This window comes from Perissodus microlepis, chromosome 8, assembly GCF_051167445.1.
Source record: "Perissodus microlepis isolate ML-2025 ecotype Zambia chromosome 8, ASM5116744v1, whole genome shotgun sequence".
Taxonomy (NCBI): Eukaryota; Metazoa; Chordata; class Actinopteri; order Cichliformes; family Cichlidae; genus Perissodus; species Perissodus microlepis.
Genome location: NC_140468.1, coordinates 10,597,293 through 10,622,614, shown reverse-complemented (window position 1 = coordinate 10,622,614; position 25,322 = coordinate 10,597,293). Strand labels below are relative to the sequence as shown.

Here is a 25,322-nt window from a genome sequence, read left to right as displayed (position 1 = left end):
TGTAATAAGTTCTAGTTAACTCCGTGGTGCTTTGGAATAGAGGGACTATTCATTATCAGCCTAGCCAGTTATTGTATATAATATTCAGTCTTTTTCATATTATCAGTTTTTTTTTTTTTTTAGTTTTTTGCATTTTTTTAATTAAAAAATGCTGAAAGTTTATTTGTTTTAAATTAATCATTTGTCAAACATAAATGTCCTTGATACCAGTTGACCTCTAGTTTAGAACCATAAAGCGATGTGGTCCATGTGATGCTGAGCAGTATCAGTGTTGGTCACAGAGCCAGTTTTGTAGCCAGTAAAAGTTAAGTGTTCTCTGCCTCGGTGCCAGTGACAGCTGTGACTGCTGGCGTTAGATTTTTCAGGTTGTCCATTTTTATGGAGACTGGCTAAAAACGTCCACACCGTTCATTTCTCCATATCTCAGGATCACCGTGTTTTAATTAGTCTCAAGAATGAACTGATTAGAATTTGTTGGTCAAAGATGACTGCCTGTGGCCATCATAACACATCGACTAAAACGCTTTCTGGCTGTTATTAAATGCTGTAACTCGGGAATAGAGGGAGAAATGGACGTAAACTGGAATTTGACTAGTTGCCACATGCATACAGCTGTGAGTTATTCTTTGTTCAGTGCTACTTTACATTTTTTGCTACTTTACAGCCAGGTCAGTACTATTATGAACAGTACAAATCCTTAAAATCATTACTTTTATTTAATTATTTAATTTCAGAAAAGTAAGAAATGCAACTTATTTGTATTTCTAAGCTGATCAAACAGTTTCGCACTTTCTATCAGCTCATTTTTTAAGCGCAAAACTCTTTCTAAAAGTTTTAAACTTGAGTCCGCGTCTCACACACACAGGTATCGGCCCCTTACCTCAAAAGCTCAAATGATAGCAGACACGCTCACAAACACACACTGTTTTATGAGTGCGTTTGATCCTCTTCCATGTCCAGACTCCTGATGTCCTCCCTCAGGCCCTCTCAGACTCTCGTCATCGATCACGACCGTTCAGCCTCCCACACTCCACTCTGCTTGGGATTATCCACCTCTCCCACTTGCTCTGGCTTTTACACCCCTCTCTCGCTGTTTCACAAATTGCTGAATCTTCTCACTGTCTTGCTCTCTGTCATATCTGTCCTGCAGATCAGCACAACCAAGGCTTTCAGAGACTTAGATGCTCGCAAAAATACGGAGAGCGAAAACCTCTGTAGATATGTCTGTCTACTTAAATTTCATCAAACAATTTATGCCTTGTCAGCAAGAAGTATCTAACTGGATAGGCCTCTTTTACATAGCTTGATGTTTAAACAAAACTTCCCAGTCCATTCATGCTCTGCATTTGCTTGGTTGACACTGGTCTAGACACAGGCTGAACCAGTTTATTCTCACAAATACTGTGTGCATACAGTATTTGTGAGTTGTTCAGCTGCAGACTGCATAATGTAAATTATTGAAAGTTTTGGCTGTTGTTGGAAAGATAAGCCTCCTTCGAAAAACTCCCCCACGCCAGGTACAGACAGCAATAACAACAACCAGGTGATCTGATCAAAGTCGGGGAATAATCCATGACTTGGTGTGACAGTAAAACAAGATTTTGTGCAAAAGTCTTGTGCCATCTCTCATTTCCTCTCACTTCCAAGAACCCAGATGTTTGTGTAGAAGAAAAAAAGAACTTTTGACATTGGTTGTTTTATCAGTCATTTTCAGTCCAGTCCTGCTGCATAGCTACTTTTCAAAGAATGATTTGTAATTTTGTTATGCCACTTCACATTGACCTAAGCATAAAAATGGCGCCTAACCCAAAGGATGTGTCTGGACATGAGAGACAACTTGGCAAAGACCAATTTTAAATGGTATCTTTAGGCACTTTGTTGCTAGCAGCCTGTCACAAAAATACATCATTTGTTGACATTGCTTTAGTTCAGTCTATGAAAAATACCAATGATAACAGTTTGACAGGTATAAAATTGCATTTTTGCACCAAGGAGGTGATTCCCAAAGAGCTATTAGCTGACAACTTGAAATATTTGAGTAAACTGGGCAAGTGGAAGACAAAAAAGAAGGGGTAAGACTGAGGAAAAGAGCTATCTACGGCAGATGAATGGTGTTGAAAAAGAATCTAGCAAAAGCCCTCCACAGGACCTGTGAGATGCATCTAGCCCTTCAGCTTAACCATCTATTGTTCACTGAAATCTCATCATAAATGGTCTCAGTGGAAGGGTGGCTGTCAAGAAGCCATTCTTAAGGAAGAGAAATGTGGAGGAAAGGCTGAGGTATGCCAAATTACACAGGAACTGGACTGAAAATCAGAGGCAGCAGAACTTATAGAATGATGAATACAAATTTGAACTTTTTTGCTTCAAATTGTCATCGGTATGTATGAAAGAAGACAGGAGAGAGGTACAACAGTGAGTGTCTGCAGCCATCTGTAAAACACTGTGGAGGCTCGGTCGTGGTTTGGGGCTGCGTTTCGGTCACTGTTGTTAGCTGATGGAATTATGAATGCAGAAAAGTGCTGTCAGATTTTGATGTTGAGCCTGGACCTCGATATTATTGAAGCGGTGTGAGGTCATCTTGAAAGGGAACAGAACAAAAAAGCCAACATCCAAAGAAGAGCTTTGAATGTCGTTCAAGAAGCCTGGAGGACTATTCCTGAAACTGCAAGAAAGCTTCCCTAAGAGTGTTAAGGGTGTGTAGAAGAATAAGGTGGTGTTGACTTTCTAGCTCATTATATTTTTACTAGAGATGGCACGATACCACTTTTTTATGTCCGATACCGATATCATAAATTTGGATATCTGCCGATACCAATATGAATCCGATATAGTGTTTTTTTAATCAATAAAACTGTTTTTTTTAATATCTTGCTGCATTTTGTATAAGTTCATACTCAAGTTTTAAAAAACAAGACACTGAAGCTATTCTGTTATACCTGTATGCAAAAAATACACTGCACCCAAAATATTTCATAGTTCAGCAATACTGATCAATCTAATAAACGTAAACCTACTCCATCCTTCCTATTCTGGTATTTTACCGGAGTAAGCAACCTAACTAATAGGGTTGCAAACTCCCAGCAAAAAAAGAAAAAAAAAGAAAAAGGGAACCACCCACCCTCCACCTCATGATGCTTAATCGACGTAATCAACTTTAATTTGATGCAGTGTGAAAGAAAATGCACAGAAATCAATTATTTTTCTACAATATTTAAATGGATTCAACATCTTTCTTCAACAGAATTGCAGACTGCACAGATCGTACCTTCCCAAAGGGAAAAGTAGTATAGCTTACTAGGGTATATTAGACTTAATAGTTACTATATACAGTAATGGAGTTCTATATATTTTACATCAGATTAAAACTTTGGGTGTAAGATTTAGATAATTATTTATTAAAAGCTAGACATTTTAAATGATAATAAGAAAGAAATGTCTTTGTGCCCCCTTTTCCCTGTTCATGCCCTATCGGCCCCCCTGGCTAAACTTTGCTAGATCCGCCCCTGCACAGTTACCAGCGTCAGCTATGTAGAAAAGGATCCTGGTGTAGAAAGTAATATTAAATAAATTCTAACAACAGCTTATCAAGGTTAAACGTGCTGCTGTTGTTCAGCCGCTGGTTTCCTCTTTCTGGCGCGAAGTGGGCAAGAGAGAAAAGCCAATCAGCTGATCATTGATCATTGAAGTAGCAACAGGAGAGGGAGGGAGAGAGAGGCAGTCGCTCCATATATCGGTGATTAAGCTTAACGCGGGAATGCTTTACAAACATTCAGAGATGAACTTACACACTTGCTTTACTTCTCTCTGGGATAACTTTCTCAGAGATGAAATGCCGGATTGGTAGCGAAGCTCCAAATGCTCAACCAGACCGCTGACAGGTCTTGCGCGCCACAGCCGCTCTATCACCTGATGCATACTGCTCCGACGTGCTACGGTTATGAGCTGAGTTACGCATTGTCACAAGTTTTGTGAGGTGCTTTTTTGATATTTAATGGATCGGATTACATTTTTTATTTCTCTCCGATATGCGATCCAGTAATTTAGGTCAGTATCGGACCATCTCTAATTTTTACATTCTCTATTTTTCCCTTACATACTATATTTCCATTAATATTTGCACCTATTTCCCATTATCCTAGCAAAACATAAAGGAATTACTGATGGCTCAAGACTTTCATCATCCTGTATTTTTTTTCTAGCTGTTCACCCAAATGACCACAATTCCCTTGAAATCTGAGCTTCTGTCAGGCCTCATAAGTTTGGACTGATATTCCATATTCTTTCACTTCATTATGTTTTTTAATTCCTTTATTTTTAAGTGATGATATTATTCATGTGTTATGTACAGGGTCCCACCCAGTGGCACGTCCAAATCATCATGGAGAAGCTGCTGAGGACCGTTAACAGGACAATCATTTCTATGGGTCGCGATTCACCTCATATCGTAAGTGTAATTCTCTGCTTGGATACCACGCAGTGTATCACGCTAAGCGCGCGACTCTGTGTTTGATTTTTGTGGTTGTTTTTTTTTTTTTATACACATACATGCACACAATTTTAGAGGCACATGTACCGCAACCAGATTGACTCCCACAGTCACGCAGCAACCACAGTTCCAATCCAAAAGTATCATTAAAGGTAAAGCCTACCTTGGCAGATTGCTTTCACACTCCCCCAGTCTAAGAGAGGCTTTGATCTGCTCATATCTTTCTCCAGCCGGTTGTTTTCGCCTCGCCGTTTCTGTGTGTGTTTTCCTTTTGCTTTGCTTGTGTGTCTTATCCTCACTTATTACTACACTTCTGGTGCTCTGTGCTGTAATCTAATCACTGTATCACCCCACCGTTGCCTTTAGCATCCATCTTCCCATCACTCTCTCAGCCAGAGCTTGGTAGCAATTAATGCACTTATCAGTCATCCTGTAAATATGTAGTCTGTCTGATGTGTGCGAATAAGGCTTCACCCATTTTCTTCAGTCCCAAACGCCAATTAGTACAACTGTATTTTTAGTCAGAAATGTGAACTTCTGTCTTGCTTGACTTGTTCTTTTTCTTCCTTTTGAACAATTTCTTTATTAGAGCTGCGTGTAGATGTGTTGTATTGTCTTTGAAAATTAGACTTTTTTTCATGATCAACATTCGTATTCTTACAGCTCTGTAAAATACAGCTTAGTGATGAGACATTTTCTTATGAGCCTATAGACATTTAGTAATGACAAATATTCACACCGCTTCCATCGGGGAGCACCAGGATTCACCATCACTTGTTTAAATGGAAGCTTTTATTACCAGTAACTGAGCCACGCCGGCAGAGAATGATTCCATAAAGCCCGGAGTCGCCACTGAGTGATCATCTAGTGTGTTTGTGTATGTGTGTGTTATATCATAGTGCTGTAATATGTCCACAGCCCTGACGCTTCATCTCCTGTGTTGGGTCTTTCTTTCTAGGTTGCAGCGAGGGATTTTTGCAGCAGAAATTCACTAACTGCTTCTTTTGTCTCTCTCTCTTCTAAAACTATTCCAGCTATGCACCAGCTAATCCCATAGATGGGAAGCCCTCCGTTGTGTAACAGATTGCTAAGCATACATCACACTAAATAATGTTAAGCTAATGAAGCTGCGAGTTGAGCTAAGGCCGTCCCACTGCCCATTTTCTCCCAACCAGCTGCCTGGAGGGCGTCTAGGGCTCCCACTTACTCTCCCACTGTAGTTCTCTAGTCGATTCATTGTTATACCAGCTATTCAAATAGTGCGCTGTCCTGCCTAGCTCATAGTCAAACAGTTTTAAAAGTTAAATCTGAAGATAGATTTGATCTCTGTGGACGTTTTGTTAGAGCCTGGGTGAACTGAACAGCTCACCATCTCCTCACACCATTTCCTGTTTGTTGTTTTTCCACTGTAGTGGCAAGTGTCTAAAAGGCTGTCAGTATGAAGGCATATGCAGGCCTCCTTTTCACAGTATTAAACTAAGTGCATCTATTTTGGTGTCCACCTGTGGGGTAGTTGAAATGGGTTTCTTGTTTCCAACAGCGAGTGCTGGCATGTGCTGTGGAAGACCTGCCTCCTTTCTAGTTAATCAAACTACTCTACCCACGACCTGTTTTGGCCCGTGTTGAAACTATCTAATCTGTATACATATGCTGCCACTGGCCTCGATTTTACTTTGCTCCTCGAACACAGCTCGGGTTTATTGTCCCTACTGACCCCGACCTTTTGTCAGCGGCTGCCTTTATAGCTAGCTAGCATCTGCACTTGACTGCCTTGACATTTTAAGCATCTGAATATGATTTTGCATCAATGTGCAGAGTGTCCTTTTACTCAGTGGGATTTAGAGGTTACATGAAAGCCTAAGGCTCTTTTACTCAAACACATTATACATTATATAGTACTTGGGACAGAAATTGCATTTGAACTAAGTCCCCAAATGATTATTTAATGATGAATAAGGTGGGCGTGAATTTTTAAAAGCTATGAGACCCAGTTAGTGCTGCTAGCAGTGTTGTTGCTTTCTAATCAGAGGGCTGTTGTTGCTGCCTCTGGGTACAGATGCCTACTCTGCAGGCAGCTTGCACGCTGCTGCTCACACAACACCGCATCCAACCACCGACCTTGTTCTTCTGAGTGGCAGCCTCTTACATTTAGATTTATGCATTAACGTTCTACTCTGTCTCCCGCCCGTCTCTCGCTCTCTTCCCTTTCTGCTTTCTCCTGGCAGTGGTGGACACAGAATGTTGATGAGAAAGCACGCAGTGACGACTTTGGGGGCGTTGGTTTTGTTGCGTGTTGTCACTGCAGTGCTACGCCTGTTAGCAACTTGGACACAGCATCATAGCATCATCTCGCAGGCTGTATCTTTGCATTCATGTCCACCCTCACACAGGTTGAAAGAAGTCCTTGAATTGAATACATTTAGATTATGGCTGTAGCAGAAACATTTAGCCGCTTTCCGTGGAAAGCACCAGGTTCTCCCTTTATGCTCTTATTTCTTCTAGTTTAAGTTCCTGGATAGACGAGAATAGGAAGCCTTGCAGATAGACAGAAATAGGAAGCTGCAAATGTATTTAAAAAAAGAAAAGAAATCTATATTTTCCATGCAGCAAAACCACAGAATACAACTTTGCTGTATAAATGTGTTACGTTAGATTTGACTAATTTTGGATAATTTTGTTATGGTTTAAGAAATACCTAAATATGTTTGCTGACAGAATTGATTAAAAGACTTGAGTACATATTTGACAGCTAGGTTTCCCATGATGTTGTCAAGAAAAAAAAAACCCACTGCTGAACTTTTTTGTGGACTCAAGTTCTCAAGACTACTCAAAACATGTTGCAGTGATACTTAGCTGCAGTGCTCCACAGTTATCCTCATGATTTTCCTGCAGTGTGCAGAGGGAACGAACTGGAAAGCTGCAGGGGAAGGACTCTGTGTTATTGATTGACAGTATGGGGCTGACCAGCTATAGGTGCTAGAGCTTTTTTCCTTTGCTGCGTGCACTCACTGACTTACCTGAATTCCAGGTATGCGTGTCTAGTTCAGAATCTGGTATTGCACATTCGCTTTATCTCTGTGTTTGGATATTTTTCTGTTCAAATATTTTTCTTAGCACCTCCTTGCATCTATCGCTCTGTCTCCTCTCCTCTCTCTTTTTTCTGCTGGCCAGACTACTGCAGAGCTCTTACAGAAAAGAAGCATAGTGAGATATGGCACTGCATCATAATGCCTCAAACATGCACTTATCACTCGCTGCACCTCTCGTCTCCTCACCTGTTTTGAAACTTCGACTGCGCATCCCTTTGGGTTTATTGAGCCTGCAACAAACCATGTTGTGATGTGTTGTGATTGTCAGGACTGTATAAACCGCTGGGACTTCTTTGCTGTTTGTCACCTTAAGACCACAGAAGACTTTTAAGTAAGAATACAAAATGTTAAACTGCAGTAGGTGTCGTGTTTGCGCTCTCAGTTCTTGGGCATACGCAGTCACTCATGGGAAGCCCGGTGGAGTCGGCCAGGCTGTGGCTAGCGCTGACCTTCAGCAGCGTTACTTCATGCATCAGTGTGAGGGTGACTGTGCATCTGTGGGGGTTTTGCTCAGAGCTTTGTTGCTGATTTACCTCATGTTTGCACTTCAAGACTTGTTTGTACTAACATGAGGCAGGTGCAGGTGCAGATGCATGAGCACACGGACATGCCCGAAAACAAAATCTGTATTAGAGTGAGGATGGTAAGGGCAAAGACTGGTTCCCAAGCAGGTTGGCTGTGCACAAAACACTGCTGCTTACCCTTCTGCTGTATTCTCCTCTCGTCTCAGCCCACCATAGTACATTAAAGAGATGTATGATTTCAGCCTTATCTTGTACCAAGTGTTCTGGTCAGATACTGATGTTAAATTTGACAGTTGAGATACCGATCTGTTTTTGTTATTCTTTATTCGTCCAAGAATAAAACTAAGTAAATTTACATGAAATATTAAAAAAGGGTAGCTGCACTGTTTTAAAGAGTTTGAAATCTTAATCCTGGTTTCTTTAGCAAACTTAAAGTTGATCCAACACAATAGATAAGACACCAACCCTCACTTGTAGATTTGCCCGCATGTTAAAGTCGGTCAACAAGGCCAATACTGTTGCTTTATCAACACTGGTCAGTACTGATTGTCCACTGTTGGTATCAGTGCGTTAGCGAAGAATTTTCCACAGCAGTGCAGTCAGAAATTGGTTTTCACAGGGATTGTTCATCCAAATTACAAAACACATTTCCCCACTAACCCCTGGTACTAGCAACCAATGTGCTAATACTAGGTATTAGCTATGCAGATTGGTTGCTTAGGATACGAGTGCTGCTTTATTCAAAATTTGAGTTGTTCAAAAGTACTGCATCTTTCTAGATGCTGTGATCTAATTTCACAGTGCAGACCCATCGAGCCTGGGCAAACCTATTCCAAAGCATCTGCTAAAAGTTAGGGAAACTAATCCTTTACTTATAATATGACTGAAGAAGGTAGGAAAAAAGTATCATTGTGCTTATAGCGCCACAAATTAAACTCGGTCCAGATCAGATTTCGAGAGCTTTGCCGATGTCTTTTTTTTATTTCTTTTTTTTCATATTTTGCATATTAAATATCTTTATTTTTGTCTTTTTAAAAAAACTGTATAAAAGACACAGTATTGCACATAATAAATCAATTGCACTTCTTTAAGATACAGATAAACATCTAGTTCTCTCTTGATGCTACAGTATAACTACTGAAAGAAACCAACCTAGCATATACAAGAGTGAAGTTGTGAAATATATGTAACTAACAAAATGCAGCATGTTGGAGCTTGTGAAGGTCAAGCCAGTGATAGCTAGTAGTTTGCTGGATATTGTTGTTGTACATTTTTTATGTCCTTGAAACCACTTTGGCATATTTCCTGTCGTCTAGGGCAGTGGTTGTGTCTTTTAGAGTGATCAGCTATTACGTTTTTGTTTTTTCTCTTTAGATATTGGCTGTTATCCCACACTTGAAATGTTTTTTAGCACTATTTGATATTGTGTAATATATATTTACATACAGTGATGTGAGTAAGTAAGAACATCCCATGGAAACTGATTACTTGTTTAAATATCTGGACCAGCACACACTAGATCCTCTTTGAATTGAAATGGCTCCTACAGATAAAGGTAGTATACTTAAAGAACATGGTAACCAAAAACCTACAATAAAATATAAAGTAATATGTTATTATCTGTTTAAACACAAGTACATCCTCAGCCTTAAGAAACTAGAGTTGCCATCGGCCGGACAGGCCGAGTCTGGTCAGTATATCCTGGGCAACCGTTGCTCACTAGGTAAAAGTGTCTATTCTGAAGGTTGCTGGCAGCTGCTAGCGTGAAATTGGTCACAGTGCATGGAGATATGCAGTGCTGCACCAAAAACCTCTTTGTGATTGGTCACTTTCAGGTTGCCGCGGTCGCTTACTGTGCATGGAAGACGTCGACTTGGCTGTAAAGACTTGAAAAACATCTTGCCAAGCAGTAATAAAACTGTGAAAAGTGTGGCACAAACTGGAAAGAGGCCATTTGATTTCAAAGTAAAAGTTGTGCCTTTTGAAATGTTTTGGTTGTTGGTTCAGGAAATAGACTTTACCAAGTGTCGGGCAGCAACTTCCAGCGAGCAGTCATCAGCAAGTCAAAGAATACACGCTGTTCCCTAGCGATTGGAGGGGGGGATTGCGGACTGGTCTCTAGGCCTGGGTCAGCAAGGCAGTAATTGTCTAAAAGTCTTTGAATTACTGAAATTTTTGCCAAATCGTCAATGAACAATGTTTGATGTTTGAACTTGTTCTGCCTGTTTCACATTCTTCAGTAAGATTTAAGACCATTTCCATACACTTTATGTATACTTTTTCAGGTCCACTTCTAGTTCAGCTTCAACTTTCATTCATGTATCTTCAAATAATCCTTTAAAATTCTTTGATATAATAAGAATTCACACTTGAGAAAATGTGAGCTGCCCAGTCCCAGCAAGCAAAGTGTCCTGGAAGCATAACGACCCGGATTCACATATTGTAAAAGTCTTTTCTCTTCAAAAATGTTCTCTCTACTGTTGTGGCCAAACAGCTCTCTTGACATATCTCTCATGCATGTCATGATTGTAGACATGAGCACTTCAACGCTGCAAGAGTTACCTGCAAATCTTGTCATTAAAATTTAGTGGTTCTCATAGGCTGCTCAGAGATTGTTGCTTTGTGGCACCTCACAAAGCCTGTGTAGGTTCTAATCACTGACAACAAACCTGGAAGCCCAAATTGTTTTGGTGTGTTAATAGAAAGTAAATTCGACCGATTTGCACTTGGGTATGTGCATGTATGTTTCTTTTTTTTTTTTTAATTTCAGATTAGCACCTTTGTTAATGAGCACTATTTCAAAGAGGATAAGATGTTTGTCCGTCCATATCCGTCCAAAAACGAATCGTTCTTATCGGATGTTCTCACTTTTTCACATGAAGGTGTAGTATGTTGTTTTGGCTGTACGTAATTGTTGAACCCGCTGTGGAGTTACTGCACATGGTTTTTACTTTACAGTCGAATAGGTGCAAAGCAATGAGCAGGAACTAATTATAACAATAATAAAGGGAAATGGGGGGGAAGATTTTGTCAATCTCATTAAAAATTGTTTTAAAAGCTAGAAAATATCCTGCAAAGTTCAAAGGTTGTAAAAAGCATGCAAGGCTATAAGCCTGCCACCCTGCACTGTAGAAGCCCTGGTTGTGATCAGAAGTGGCACATTCAGTTTCTCTGGCTTGGTTTCAGTAGCTATTATAGTAGCTGATACAGGATACTGCAGCAATACAATCAAAGCTATCCTCTGATACCCTTCGCGTGTGCTGAAAACCAACTGTTTATTATAGTTGGTTTCGTAACAGTAACAGTTTTCTCTGTGTGTCTATGCTTTTATACCAATGAATGGGTTTTTGTCTTTTCTTGGTGTTTAATGACCATATGCATACGTGAGGTTAGTACGAACTTTGCGATGCATGGGAACGAGTTGAGAATTGTGAAATGATCGACTTCCTTTTGCACTGTAGTGTTTGAACTGCACAGCTCCCGTCACTGCAGCTCAAATAAATACATTTTGCTAAATCTTAAAGTGAATGTATATAGATATATTTATATAGAAAAAAGTACATTGATGTTTAACTTTGCAAATATTAAGAAAATAAGTGTTCTTTCTTCTTTTGTTTTGTTTTTTTTCTTCAAAGTCAGTGGATTCAAGGAGACATTTTAGCGATGGATAAAAAGTTGACTGTAGAACTCCAATAAACATCTGATATTTTGTCCTTTAGGTCTCTTCTTTATATAGATATGAAAGTCTTCACTCTGCATGGTTAGTAGACAATCTACATATGTGAGTTATTACTCAAAATAGTTCTTTTTAATTATTCTGGAGAAAATGTATCCTGAACAGTTCTAATTGTGCTTTGCAGTACAGTGATATGCTGTTTATGGAGGCCTCAGAGCATTATGGTTGATCTGCCAACCTCTCCTGGAGGCTGGGAAGAAAGTCCCAACTGATGAATGGAAATGTGAAGGGCACAGAACCATTACAGAACAGAACCCCGTTGACGTCAGCTAGAAGAAGAAAAAATACATATGCAAATAGACATCGGGAAATCAAATTCATCTTCTCACCTTGCCGATCTCCAAATATGTTTCCTTGGTGTAATTTCACACCCTGTTTGAAGAAATTAGTTCAAAATAACTCAGAATCCATTTTTGGTAAGCATGACATTTTGAATTTTCCGTGGGATCCACACTCGTGTCTCATTAAACATCCTGTCATCTCAGAAAAGGGTTCGGTATCCAGTCAAGGTCTCCATTAATACCAGGTCTACATCCAAATAGATATAAAAGAAGTTGATGAATAAACCAAACAAAAACGGATGATCGGATGGACACTTAAATCCTGTGCACGGTGGTGGAGGGGAACATGGTTTTTTGTTGTCACAGGAACCAAAGTTTCCAGCGAGCGTGTTTCTTGGAGTCAGCTTTGGACTTGCGTTTTGGGGTGGAGGTGAAGGCCTCCTGAGGGTAAGGCAGGGGGGGAAAGTGGGTGTCCTCTGTTGGGAAAAGCCTCTTCATCAGTGGTTGTAGCTTGTCCTCCTGTTGCTTGAAATCCAGTTCAACACTGCAGCGAACAAAGAAAGAAAGGTGTTAGCTTAAATGATTGTCAGTTGCTGGCTTGTTATTAACAACATTGTCTCCAGGGCATTTATTTCCAATTGAAACAGTCATTTACGTTGGGATGGACTGAAGTAGTGTAGCAGTAAAAACTATTCAACTAAGATGAATCAAAATGGGACAATTATTTTTTGAGATTTCATCAACAAAGCATCCTGTGGGCTGAAGTGGATGGAGACCAGCTGAATACTTATTAGCACACAGTTATAAACCATGGCATAGGTAACATGTACATGTGGGAAGGCACCATAAAAGCTTGAAGGTTTGCAGCCCCACACATTTGGGGCCCCACATATTCATCCAAGTCGTATAGTTCATTTATTGTGTTCCGGTCTTTTTTTCATTTCTTATAATTCATTAATATTCGAGTGCTGGCTTTTATTTAATGTCTTTTATTGTTTATATTCTTCTTTTATCATCTTTGAAACCAGGGTTGAGGTTTGCCCTTAGTGCTTCTTTTAATCTTGACATTTTTTGGCTGTCGCATTCCCCCGACAACCATATTAAGCATCAAAGTTATGGCCTGTACTCACTTGACCCCTGCGCAGGCATCTGTCACAGCACTGCTCAGCCTGGTAAAGCGACCTACATTTCCTGGTTGCTTCATCTTTATTTCCCAGTAAAACCTCCAAATTTAGACATTTCTTGATTGCATCTGGCTGCTCATTTTGGCTCAAACCACTGCTGTCTTTTTCTTTTTCTGTCTTTCTTTTGTTATTTGCCTTCTCATTGTGAATCATAGAGCGACAGGGAAGTCCATTAGTGTTTTTCCCACTCTCAGTTCAGTCTCTGGTGGTGATGTTGAACTGAAGATCATTTGCTTAGCTGGACCTCAGATGAGAGCCTTAGTATTGATGTGAGGATGTCACTTTGTTTTATTTCGCTTCAATGCATGCTCAGTATTACAATACCAGAAAAAAATAGTGCTTATAAAGAATGCGTTAATTTTTTGCTTTTTTCTTTTCTCTGTATTTACTCAGGGTTCAAGGGTATTTATCTGGACCAAGCGTCATTGTAATCCCATACTTGCAAACTGACTGCTAGGTGCTGCAAAGTGAAACTCAGATTACTGCCTCAGCTGTACTTTAATCTGCTAAAGCCTTCGTCAGCCACTACATAAGTCAGGCTGGTGGCAAATCTGATAGACAGACTTGCATAATAGCAGCAGGCTGCCTGCTCAGATTTAAGTACAATGCATCTGTTGGGATTTTAGACTTGAAGCGATACATAGTTAGATCATTATTAGTATTCAAGGTGAATTGCAATTGCACATTATTGTCCGTATAGACTCTGAAAGTGCAGTCAAATAGTAATAAGTTCTTAAATCAAGTCTCTGTAGTAAAGTGACATTTGTGGGGAGTTTTTTTATGAGGAGACATTCATGTGGAAATTTCTGACACGTTTGAAAAAACAGTTAATCACCATTTAAACAATACATATATATCTATAGGCAATATATTTTAGCAAAAAAAAGAGAAAAGAAAAAGCCTCTGTTATACAAAATGTAACATTTAACAATATTAAACATTTAAGCAAAACCTACTTTAAAAAAAAAAAGTAGTCATTTTGGGCCAACATGTGTTTGACATGATCTGAAAAAAGCTTTTAAGCAGAAAAACAGACAAGAACCTTTATGTGATCTGTGATTCCTGGTAGTACAAATGTTCTGGGTTGTGGTTATGAAAAGGAAATGAAGGTTAGTGGAATGGAGAAGTCAAAAAGCAGCTAAAATTTCATGAACGTGTTATGGAGAGATTTGAAACAGGTAAGAAAATTGTTGCACATTTTGCAAATACAGGAATTTGGAATGCAAGGATGGGAGATCTTTCAGCAGACTGATGTTTGACACTGGTGGATCGTAGTGCAGAATGGTGTACTGTTTTCCAGACCTGTATCACATCTATTCAGTTCAATTTCAATTTTATTTGTTTTGCACCAAACCACAACGACAGTCCCCTCAAGGCACTTTATATTGATATCCATTTTTTGAATGAAATATAAGAAAAAAATCTTTCCTTAGAGTGCTCCTCAAGTTCACCAACTTTATCTGTCAACACAGTTTCACAGTTTCAATGAGGAATTTACTTACATTTCCTTTGCATGGCATTACTTTCTCCAATAATTGCAAATATGAGCAACTCAAGTGAAGCAGACACTCAGAATTATATAATTCTTTGACTTTAGGCTTTTATATAAAAGGGAAAACGCAGCCAGTTTGATCAATAAATCACTGGCTGCTAATTACACTGGTAAAAATCTATATCCGTGTTTCTGTATGAAATTAGTGGAAGTTTGTGTGCACAAATGATTACATGTGGAAACAGCTCCGTGTTGCAAGAAAATGCACTGGGGATATGTTTAAAGAAGGAGCGCATATATTTAAAGTCATTTAAACTGTCTTATGAACAAATTTACTCAAAAGGTCGGATCAATCCATGTTCGCAACCTTTGGATTTATTCAGATTTGTGCATAAACAGCTAAAAGGCGAGCTGAATCATTTGTAGTTCTTTGTTTTGCTCTGAGCCTTTATTGAAAAAAACAAAACAAAAAGAAAGAAAAAACGTGCAGGACCTGAACTAAATGTTTAGACCAGGACATAAAAAGACTGTTTCTTGTTTGGTTCACAAATACTTTTCGATGCTCAGATTTTATCCCTGAGGGATTTTATTCATCTCTGTAAAATCTCCAAAAAGATTTTGTGCTTTGAACACTTAGAAAAAGTACAACAGCACGTGCCTTGATATTATTTTAGCTAGATTACACCTGCTCACATTGTTTGAACTTTTCCATGTCTGTCATACAGTTGGCCCAGAGCTTCAAAGTTGGCAGCTACCATTTAGAGAGTCCTCCTTCGAGGCCTCTTGGGCCTCAAATGGCCAGACCAAAGTAGATTTTAAAGTTTGCCAAGAATATTTCCTATATATGAATTTTAAGTGGTCATAACAGTTGTTTTATATTCATTCTGAAAAATTTGATTTTTATCCATTCATAAAAATAGTTCCCTACATTTGGGAACTACACATAGTTCCCAAATGTAGTTCACTTTGTCAAACTCTGACATGCATATAAAACAAAATGCATAGGCCACTAAATTAACAGGCTCTTGCAGCTCAGATAGAAGTGGCATAGATGTAATAAACGTGGGGTAACACCGATGAAGCAAAATGTTGAGCATTTCCCTGCATGCTTTGCATGCCTTTAAAAACATTTAGTTATTGCTGCGATAAAGGCACAGCAAAACAGATTTCCTTGGAGTTTTAGGGGAAGGGGGTGCGCTAGCTTAATGCTGTGTCATTTTCTGGATAAGTTTCTCCTTCTACACATACACATAATCATGCACATACACACATCTACAGCAGCAGTGATAGGATTTTCCTTGCTCTTCAGCGTAAGCCTCTAATACTGCTGAGGCTGTTGTTGCGTCACATCCATGGCTACAGGTGATAGTCCTACATGGACATGTAGCCATTTAACCTGATTAAAATGCCGATTATTATGCTGTATTGTTGGAACAGTAATAAGAGTTAATTAATGCTCTTTATGGACACTGTACATTACATGTTGCACAGATCAAGATACTTATGTGCAGCAATCTTTGCTTTGTACAGCTGTTTCCATCTGGTTAAAGGTTGTGCTTCTAAATTCTAAACTTTAACACGTGTAAATTGTTAAAATAATCAATCAAGTAATCCATGAAAGCCAAATGCTCAGGTTTCAAATTTTTCTCTATTCTGGCTCTCTATGATGTCATAGAACGGGGACGACCAGGTTGGGCAAGGTCATTTCAGCCCCACCACTCTGGCTGTAACCTGCCCCCTCTGAAAAACTATTCTTGTAGACCCCAAGAATAAAGAATCAAGTTGGAAATGACCATAATAAGTCAACCTTAAATTCCAGTTTCAGTCACATATTAAATAATCTAAATGCAGACTATATCTAAAACAGCAGTCCCCAACCTTTTTTGCGCCACGGAACAGTTTAATGTCAGACGTTATTTTCACGGACTGGCCTTTAAGGTGTCGCGGATAAATACAACAAAATAAACTGATACCACAGTTTTTGTCTTGGTCGTATTTTGTAAATAATATAGTAAACGTGAATTCACTGTGTAATTGTGTAACTTTATTAGCAGTGTCCTCCTGAAATGTGCCAACAACATTGTGAGTAACATCCTCCTCTCTGCCAATTAATGCTCTCTGTTCGCTATGGTAACATGTAAATATTTACAATTTATTCATAACACACTGGAAAAGACCAAGGGAAACCGAGTTAATGATAAAAACCCTGAAAACCATAAATTTCACACACAAGCCTCAACTCTCGTGGCCCGGTACCAGACGACTAACGGACCAGTACCAGTCTGTGGCCCGGGTGTTGGGGACCACTGATTTAAAAAGTCTTTATAGTAGGGTTGGGTGATTCCATCCTCTCGTCCCCCTGTGGCATCGCTATTGGATGGCAGAGGAGGTTAAAGCACACCCATTGTGGTGGCTCTATTCATCTTCCATAATAACAATATGTGGCCACAAGGCAAAAAAACCCCCCAAATGAGCTAAAGTGGAACATTTGGGAGTTTTTTCATCCAGTAAGAAGAAATGTTTATAAGTTGACTTAAAACACTGATTGATTTAGCTTTATCGTAATTAGTTAACCTAATGGACAGGTATCAGTTGAACAGCTGAAACAGTATTAACAGACTTTAATACTGAGACAAGACGGGAAGTTTAGGAGACGAATAAGTGTCTCTGCCCTTTACAGTCTCGACGGTCACATTTGCACACATTTAAAAATCAAACCAGCAGTCACAAATATCCTGCTGTTGTCTCTCTTTTGATGATGACGATAGATCAGTGTAACCTCTCCACACAGACGCACATTAACTTCAAAGCTTGTAGAAGTCCGCGCGTGAATTGTGGATGCGTAGCCACGCACGCCCAAGTAAGTCTGGGTTGCAAGTGCCGGTTATATGTGGAAGTGCAACCAGAAACTATAATGAGGAAGATTCAGTTTATTATACACCTCATAATAATTATATCAGTTTATTGCGTCAGTGGAGAAAAAGCACAAAAATCGCCCTGATCGACGAGCTGTCGTCAGTAGTTTTGACCATCACCATCCATAGACACAACACTGCTTCATAAGTCTGTAGTCTTCTGATTTGACTGTGAACCTCATTGGAAGCTGAAACTAAATGAATGATCTTTGTTAGAAAACACCACAACCACCCTGGACACGACCCAGTCGAACTTAAATGCCGTGACCGTGATTTTTTTTTTAAAAGAGGAGCGTTTGCACTGACGTATAAAGTCACATGATGCAGTACCAGTTGATAATATGAGCATAGAAACTAACAATGCTGTACTCAACATAGCTTATGAAGTGTTTTCATTCCTTTTCAAGCCTGATATTTTTTTTAATATTTTGTTTTTAAAGTTGAGTAATACACATAGTAAATGTAATGTAATCAGACTAATCCCCACAAACAGCATACATATTTGAACAATCAAAAGTTTCTGGTTAGTCATCCACGTAGCTGTGTGTTGTTACTTAGCCTTTGTGTGAAACTGAATCTGCGCAGCTCTCAGGAGCCAGGCGAATCATACAAAGTAGATGTAAAGTGCCCCGTGGCTTGGGAACAGCATAGCAAGGAAAATTAAATGTCACTGAAAAGAGAAAAAAAATCAGCATAACTTCATTTGGAAAAAAAGATAATCATCTCATCTTTGAAACCTACTCAAAAGGCCTTGTAATGAAAGATTTATTAGTCTCTACCCAGCCCAGTTATCAGCATTGCCTTATGAAAGTGTCACGGGCCCCCATGCGTCACTCCGCATTTGGACTTTTTGCTGAAAGCAAAAAGTGAGACGTTGTTTGGCATTTACTGTCCCCTATCTGCCACTCCCTGGAGGGGGTTGTTGGATCAGAACAAATTGAAGAAAGCACTTCGGACCTTGTCAGTCTTTAACCTGTGTCCCTCACTTGTTCCTCCTCTATCTTTGTCTTCCTCTCTTACTCCCATTCCTTCCTCTCTACAAAGTATATATATATATATATATATATATATATATTGAAGATAGAAAAAGAATTTTGTCCAATTCCACGTACAATACATAATCTCTCGTTTTAACTTATTCGTTGTTATACAAACCTCTCACCTGCCCTTTATCCGTCTGGGTCTTTATCTCTCGTTGTCTCTTTCATCCCCTCGCTGTTACACATTCTCACTCTGCCTTTCTTTTTTTTCCCCTTATCTTTTCTGGGTGTGAATGTGCTCTTCTTGACTGTCCTCACTGTCCCTTCACACTATCTGTCATACCGAGGATCACTCTTGTAGCTATGGTAACCGGCTTACCACCATGTTGGAAAACATCATTATGCTTGCACAAAAAGAGATATCTTCCCCCAGCACTGCTGTGCGGTAGGACAGCCTCGCTGCTCAGTAATTTCCATATGTTCTAATGTAATCAGCTCTTCAGCCTTTAGCAACGCTTAATTGATTTTCATAGCCTCGCACAATAGATTGGATATTTGTCCTCCTTTTAAAAGCCCATTCCTTTGTTGATTTTTTTTTTTTTTTTTGCTATCTTATTGCACTGCACAGTGTTATTCAAAGAATGTTTTACCATCAGATAGTCAGTTTAATGATCACTTGTAATGCTCTGCTTCAGAATTAATCACAGGACTCGGAAGCTAATGAGAAAATTTAACTGTTGGGGAATATTTGTAGTCTGTTGTGAACAATGTAACTCAGTGATGGGGACCTCCCAAATCGACTTCCTTAATCACAGCCACTTAAATCTATCTCTGTTTTTGATCAGCACATTAACCCATATAAAAGCAATGTGAGGAAAATGAGATTACAGGGTTTTTGCGTCAAGAAGCATCAGCGGAATGCATTTCGAATCCCGGCTTTTCCGCACCATCCTGTCTATCGGTGTCTTTTTATCCAGCTTCTTTCTGTGTTTGTCTCTCATGTAGGGCTATCACGATTAGTCGACTAGTCACGATTACGTCGACTATCAAAATCGTCGATGACTAATTTAATAGTCGACGCGTCGTTTGAAGCTTTGTAAGATCCCAAAAGACGCAGGAATAAGTAGTAGGATTTAAGAGTGTAATAACGGACTGAAACAGAAGATGGCAGCACTGCATGTACAAGGATGACAGCTGCCGTTAAACCCCGAAGAAGAAGTAGCAGCTCTGTCCCAGAATTCATAGCGCAGCACAGCTCAGTTTCCAACAATGGCGGCAGCTAGTTAGTTTTAATATTACTCTTATTATTCTTTCTGGGTCACAAAATAAACGTTTAACATATTTTCAGGCGAGAATGTAGCTGTGTAAACCTCAAATACCTGCTCAGTTTATCAAGGCACCACATATTTTCAAAAGCGCTCCGACGTTTTCGGAGACGTCTGTTACCCACTAGCTCGATAGCTAGCCGGAGCAAGGCTCACTAGAGTCGTGAGAACACCGGACTCCCGGCAAATTGTTTTCAAACCCACCGCCGTCTTTCGCTACTCAGGTTAAACATATATAAGTCACTTAGATAACTTAAAAATGTTATTGTTTGGCTTTTTGTAGTATTTTATTTGTTCCTGAGTAAATCGGTTTGGCTGAGATTTAAGTTATAGTTTTTACACTGCTGAACAAACGTCAAGCAGACAACTGATTATCAGAAGTGTGAGATGCTCGAGAATATACTCCGGTGTCCCGTTATATTTTAGATAGCAAGGAGTTTATTAAACTTCACCGAAACAATCTGCAAATTTCATTAAAATTTAATAAACTATCATCTTGTCTTTATTTTTAGTTAGCACATACTGTAAACACTTAAAGCTGTAAGCTAATGATAGTTATATAAGAGCAGATGCATGCTGGTGCAATAAGCTGTAGGTTTTACGTCTCTAACTCCCCCCACCAAAACTCCTCTCTCCTAACCCTTCTCAGTAACAGATGTTACGTCACTGTAATAAGCAAGACAGAATATTGTTTTTTTCTGCCTTTTTACTCATTCTGTTTCAATGTCATGCACATTGTATTAAGCTTTGAATCCCCAAGTTCATTTGAAAACACACTGTTAGCTGTGTGGAGGAGATAACATATTCTGGAGAAAAAGTGAGATTGAGAAAGTTACTGAGGGAGGATGAAAGAGAGACCGACCGAGTTCAAGATGGTTAAAAACGAGGAAAGTGGGACCAGACAAGGACAAGAGACTATAGCAGCTTTTGTATTCTGTTTGAAGTCCATGCCCATAGACTGCAGCATCATATTGATCTGGTGCTGTTGTTATGCTAAGGTTGGGTTGGATGATGCCATATACTCTTGGACGAATTGATTACGCTGAAGAGTGCATGGCTTCTTACTTGGCGTTAAAATGATTTATGTATCCATATTTCCAACTCTAGCCTCGAGACCAGGTATATCACATTAACATTTAGGAGTTTACTCCAGCATACTCACGAGAAATCCTGATATCATAGACAACTATTCTTCCCATATACACAGTGTTCCTTCACGGCTCTGCCTCCTATCCTGTGTTCCTCCACCTCCAGAGAGGTTGTTTTCATGGAGATCTAAGTAATTAGATTGCCATTTAATCCCCCCGCCTGTGTGAATACAACTGCTATATTTGATTCTGTGTCTAATCAACACAATTTACCATGCCAAGCGAGTCTCTTAAAGAAGAACTCGGGTCAATTTAACAGATTTTAAACATCACACTTAAAAATTTTTGCCCTTCATCAAGCTAAAACCCTGCCAGACCCAGACAGGGTTTGTTAAAAATGAGCCTCCTGGGTTTTTTTTTTTTTTTTCATTGACAGCTATTCTTCCAATATACAGTCTGTGTTTTTCTGCACTTCCTCCGCAGGTGAAGAATTTCAGTCGATTGTGGCAGATCTAGGAAGCCAAATGTGGATATTTGACGTTAAAGACAGTTGTCAGTCTTTCTGCAAGATCAACACCTGCAAAATCACAGGGAAAATCTGACCTTACTTTGTGTCAACTTTATAGAACAATCAGTTTTTCTTTGGGCTTTTTTAGTATTGAAAATCTCCATACGCGTGCTATTTTGAACAACTCGTATGTATAATTGGCTCATATTCAAATGGCTACACTTAATCATAGCTTTTATTTCAACCTGCATTTGCATATTTAATATCTTCGGTGGGAATTGAGGTCACGTTGATATACACACCAGGAGCTATGTTTACAGAAGCCTAAAATTTTAATTATAGTCGGTTTAAAAGTGCAAACAGAATAAAAATACCCAATCTGAACACTGCAATCAAATTAAACAATTGTCATTTCCATTTTTTTTATTTGTTTTTAAAGAGAAATTTTTCACTTTTGCACCTGTCAGCACATCACTGATTAAATATAGGCCGCATCTAAACACCAGAGCATTAGAAATCACATTGATGTGATGACTTTAGTAAAAAAAAAATCAAATAAAAACAAAAGTGTGCATATAACCCAGCAACATAGGAAAGGTAATTTTTTCTAAGAGCCTTACAGTGAAATTGCTTTTATTTGTTAAAATTAAGCATTTTGCTACACAGTTTGTTGCTCGCAGATTGAGAGCAAACGTTAGCAAACATCTTTGTGGTCTGGTCTTAGGAATGGAGAGTGGAGAAAGAGCCTATGTTAGAGGGAACAGGGGTGCCTATTCTCCATGGCCAAAGCTCTGCATTGACACTGTACATATTAACTATATATAAGAGCGAAATCTCATCTCAGGAGTCAGTTCTATTTCATTCATTTTTTAAACCATTGCCTATTAATTAGTTCTGTCTTGTGTCCTTCAAATTCTTTGCCATCAGTCAGCTCAAATCACCCCATCGTTCTGTCATTGAATTGTTGTTAAAGCACCATTCTTGTTGTCAACCCTGCGGCTATGCAGAGGACTTGCTGGGATCCTAAAATATTTTACGTTGCAATGCACCCTTCCTGATCTCACACATCAGAGGGAACAGAGTTATGCCCTGCTCCTTGATTTTCAGGAGCCGATTGAAGTATGGCCAGAGGCTTATCAGTTATTGAGAGCAGTAGATAGAAAATGATTATAAATGGCTTCTCAGAGGAGAAAAGTAGACTGAGTAGAACAGCAGTGACCACTGAAAACACTTTTATTGATTGCCTCTCACCCACCTACTTTTTAAATCTCCTTTCTTTTCCATCTCTTCCCCATCTCGCTCGTTTTGACCATTGTCAGCTTACTTCTTGTAATCACCAAAAACAAAAACAGCCAAGCTGTATGCGCATACGCAATTTAACGTTGTGTCTTGCCATTCTAACTGTGAGTAAAGAGCCTTTATGGGGGTCATACTGACTGTGTAAGAACATGGTACAAGCTTGACTTAATTGTCATGCCCTACAAGGACTCACGTAGACTTAATAAATGAAATTTAGCAGCAATCTCAGTTTGGTAGGGCACTGCATCTTTGGCATTTATTTCAAAGTTGGGCTTTAATTAAGTATTGCAATAACTTTTAGCTGGCTTGTTGTGAGTTTGTGTATAGGGATTCATGATTCTTAGAGGCTATATCTGAGAACCATCGCTGAATTTAGCGTTTTTGTATTAGAATTAGATATTCTGAAGCCTCCAACAGAGCAACTAAACATTGTTTAACATACAAGCATAGTGCCTCCAAATTAAGTTATGCCACGTGTGTCTTCAAAAGAAGATACTTTCTCGCCTGGTTGACTTTGGACACGTATATTAGTTTTCAAATAAATTGAACTTTACATTTAAGTCATTCAGATTTTTAGTTGGCTTGGAAACAGCACACTGTGATGATATTTCATGATGTGTGTACGGTAATTAACTTCACCTTTTGCAACCCTGTGCTCACACGCTCCATTGTATTTATCCCCTCTACTCAGTGAATGAAGCAGTCTGAAGGGACAGTATGAGAATCAGAAGAAGACGTATAGCTTAATGGACAGCGTCGCGTGTAAATGTCACATGTCCCCATGCGCTCATTAGCAGCATTCACATTAGTAATAGCCCTTCCCCCTCCTCTCTGTGGTGTCTCTTTTCCACCTGTTCACTTTCCCTCAAGGAGAAAGAGCAGGGCGCATTTGGATCATCGTGTCTTTGAAGAGGAATGGCTACTAACCTGTAAATAATGCATGCGCTGTTCCGGCATGTGTCACAGTTGGCCGTGTCCTGTCCGGTTCGATAGGAGAGTCTGCGGGGAAGATAAGAGTCGTGAATGAGTAATTACAGGACTTGTTAGGCTGCTCCCTCACACCTTCCTTTCTCATCTTATTTGTCATCCCTCGTTAGCGAGAGCGAAGTAAATGAGGGTGATGATGAGGAGTCACACTGCCCTCCTGACTGGCCCGTGCCTGGTAGCCGGGGCACGGTGTCAGCCATTACTTGTGGTTGACTGATTAGTAGTCAGATAAAGCTAAAGGGTACACAAGGTGAGTTTGTGGCCTGCATTTAAAAAGGATTTTCATTATAGACTTGTTTCAGGATTGTTGCAATACCTTCCAATTATATTGGAGTTTTTCATGAAGTAATAACAAAAGTACTGTTGGGCTGTAACACTGCATTAGTGTAATTATCATTTAATCGGCTGATTATTTTATGTACACTGTGATAGAAACACATATTTAAACTGTTGATTAGAAGTGTAAACTCCTAATATATCAAACAGCGTTTATAACCCAAATGGTTCTTGGCTAATAAATTAAGTAATCTTTAGTCAGTTTTTATCAAAATGAATAAAGGTTTTTAACATAAAAATGTTTTTTTAACTGGGTCTTTATTACTTTTTATTGCTGAATTGATGAGCTCCTCCTACGTTGAACGCTAACCCTTTTTACTCACGCGAAAGAAATCCCTTCATTGATTAATCCTTTCTGTGGAGCATATTTTTTGTAAAGCAAACAATCTGAGTTATAACCTGAAAGTAACAGAATCGTTTAGGTCCTCTAACGAGATGAAATTGGACAGTTTTGGTTGAGAATGCGACCCATTGACGTTTTATAGTTTGCCTCAATTTTATAGGCTAAAAACTACTGTATTATATGATTTGCTTTATATTGTTATCAGATGTTTTAACCAATATAAAACAGGAAATGCTGATTGTGCTGATTAAAGATTATTTTCTAAAGGTTAACTGATGGGCCTGAGTTAAGAGCTTCAGTAAGCTTAAAGGATTTCTCTGGCATCTGGAAATGTGAGTAGAGTATTGATTTCAATGGTGTTCTTGTAATTTATGACATAATAGAATGGATGCAACTTTGGATTTTACCAACACTATTGACAAGAAGGCAATTCTGTGGGTGGTTTTATGGTAATTAAACTTCTGCATCAGAAGAAGCAGTTTGTAGAAGTCTTGAAACATTGCTCATTTCTTTAGATTCTGGGTAGAAAAGGGTAAAACATTGCAGGAATGAATTTAAAGATGTGCAAACATATAGGGAACTATATAAGGCAACAGCCGAGATTGTACAATTCTAACAAGCCTGGAAGTCAATAACTTAGTATGTCCACCTTTATTCTTCTAACACAGCCTGAACTCTCTTCGGCAAGTTTTCCTGTAATTTCTATAGTAGCCTTCGGGAGTAATTCTGCAGGTTACTTGAAGGAC

General features: G+C 39.2%; 2 protein-coding genes across 4 annotated transcripts in view; one reads left to right on the top strand and one right to left on the bottom strand.

The window, feature by feature from the left end:
- dock1 (dedicator of cytokinesis 1) overlaps positions 1-25,322 on the top strand; it is a 213,875-nt gene that overhangs the window by 86,019 nt on the left and 102,534 nt on the right. For both annotated transcript variants that reach the window (XM_084937450.1, XM_084937451.1), the window contains exon 27: positions 4,352-4,447. In XM_084937450.1, coding sequence (XP_084793576.1) covers positions 4,352-4,447 — 96 coding nt within the window. The remainder of the gene's footprint in view (positions 1-4,351; positions 4,448-25,322) is intronic.
- The window catches only part of insyn2a (inhibitory synaptic factor 2A), a 41,022-nt gene continuing 24,753 nt past the window's right edge, over positions 9,054-25,322 (bottom strand). Inside the window, exons 3-4 of one of the 2 annotated variants that reach the window (XM_084937455.1) lie at positions 23,838-23,909; positions 9,054-12,663 (exon numbers count right to left, since the gene is read on the bottom strand). In XM_084937455.1, the coding sequence (XP_084793581.1) occupies positions 12,480-12,663; positions 23,838-23,909 (256 nt within the window). In that variant the 3' untranslated portion in view covers positions 9,054-12,479. Of the gene's footprint in view, positions 12,664-14,809; positions 18,381-23,837; positions 23,910-25,322 lie in introns of those variants that run through there. The other variant, XM_084937456.1, reaches the window with a different exon arrangement.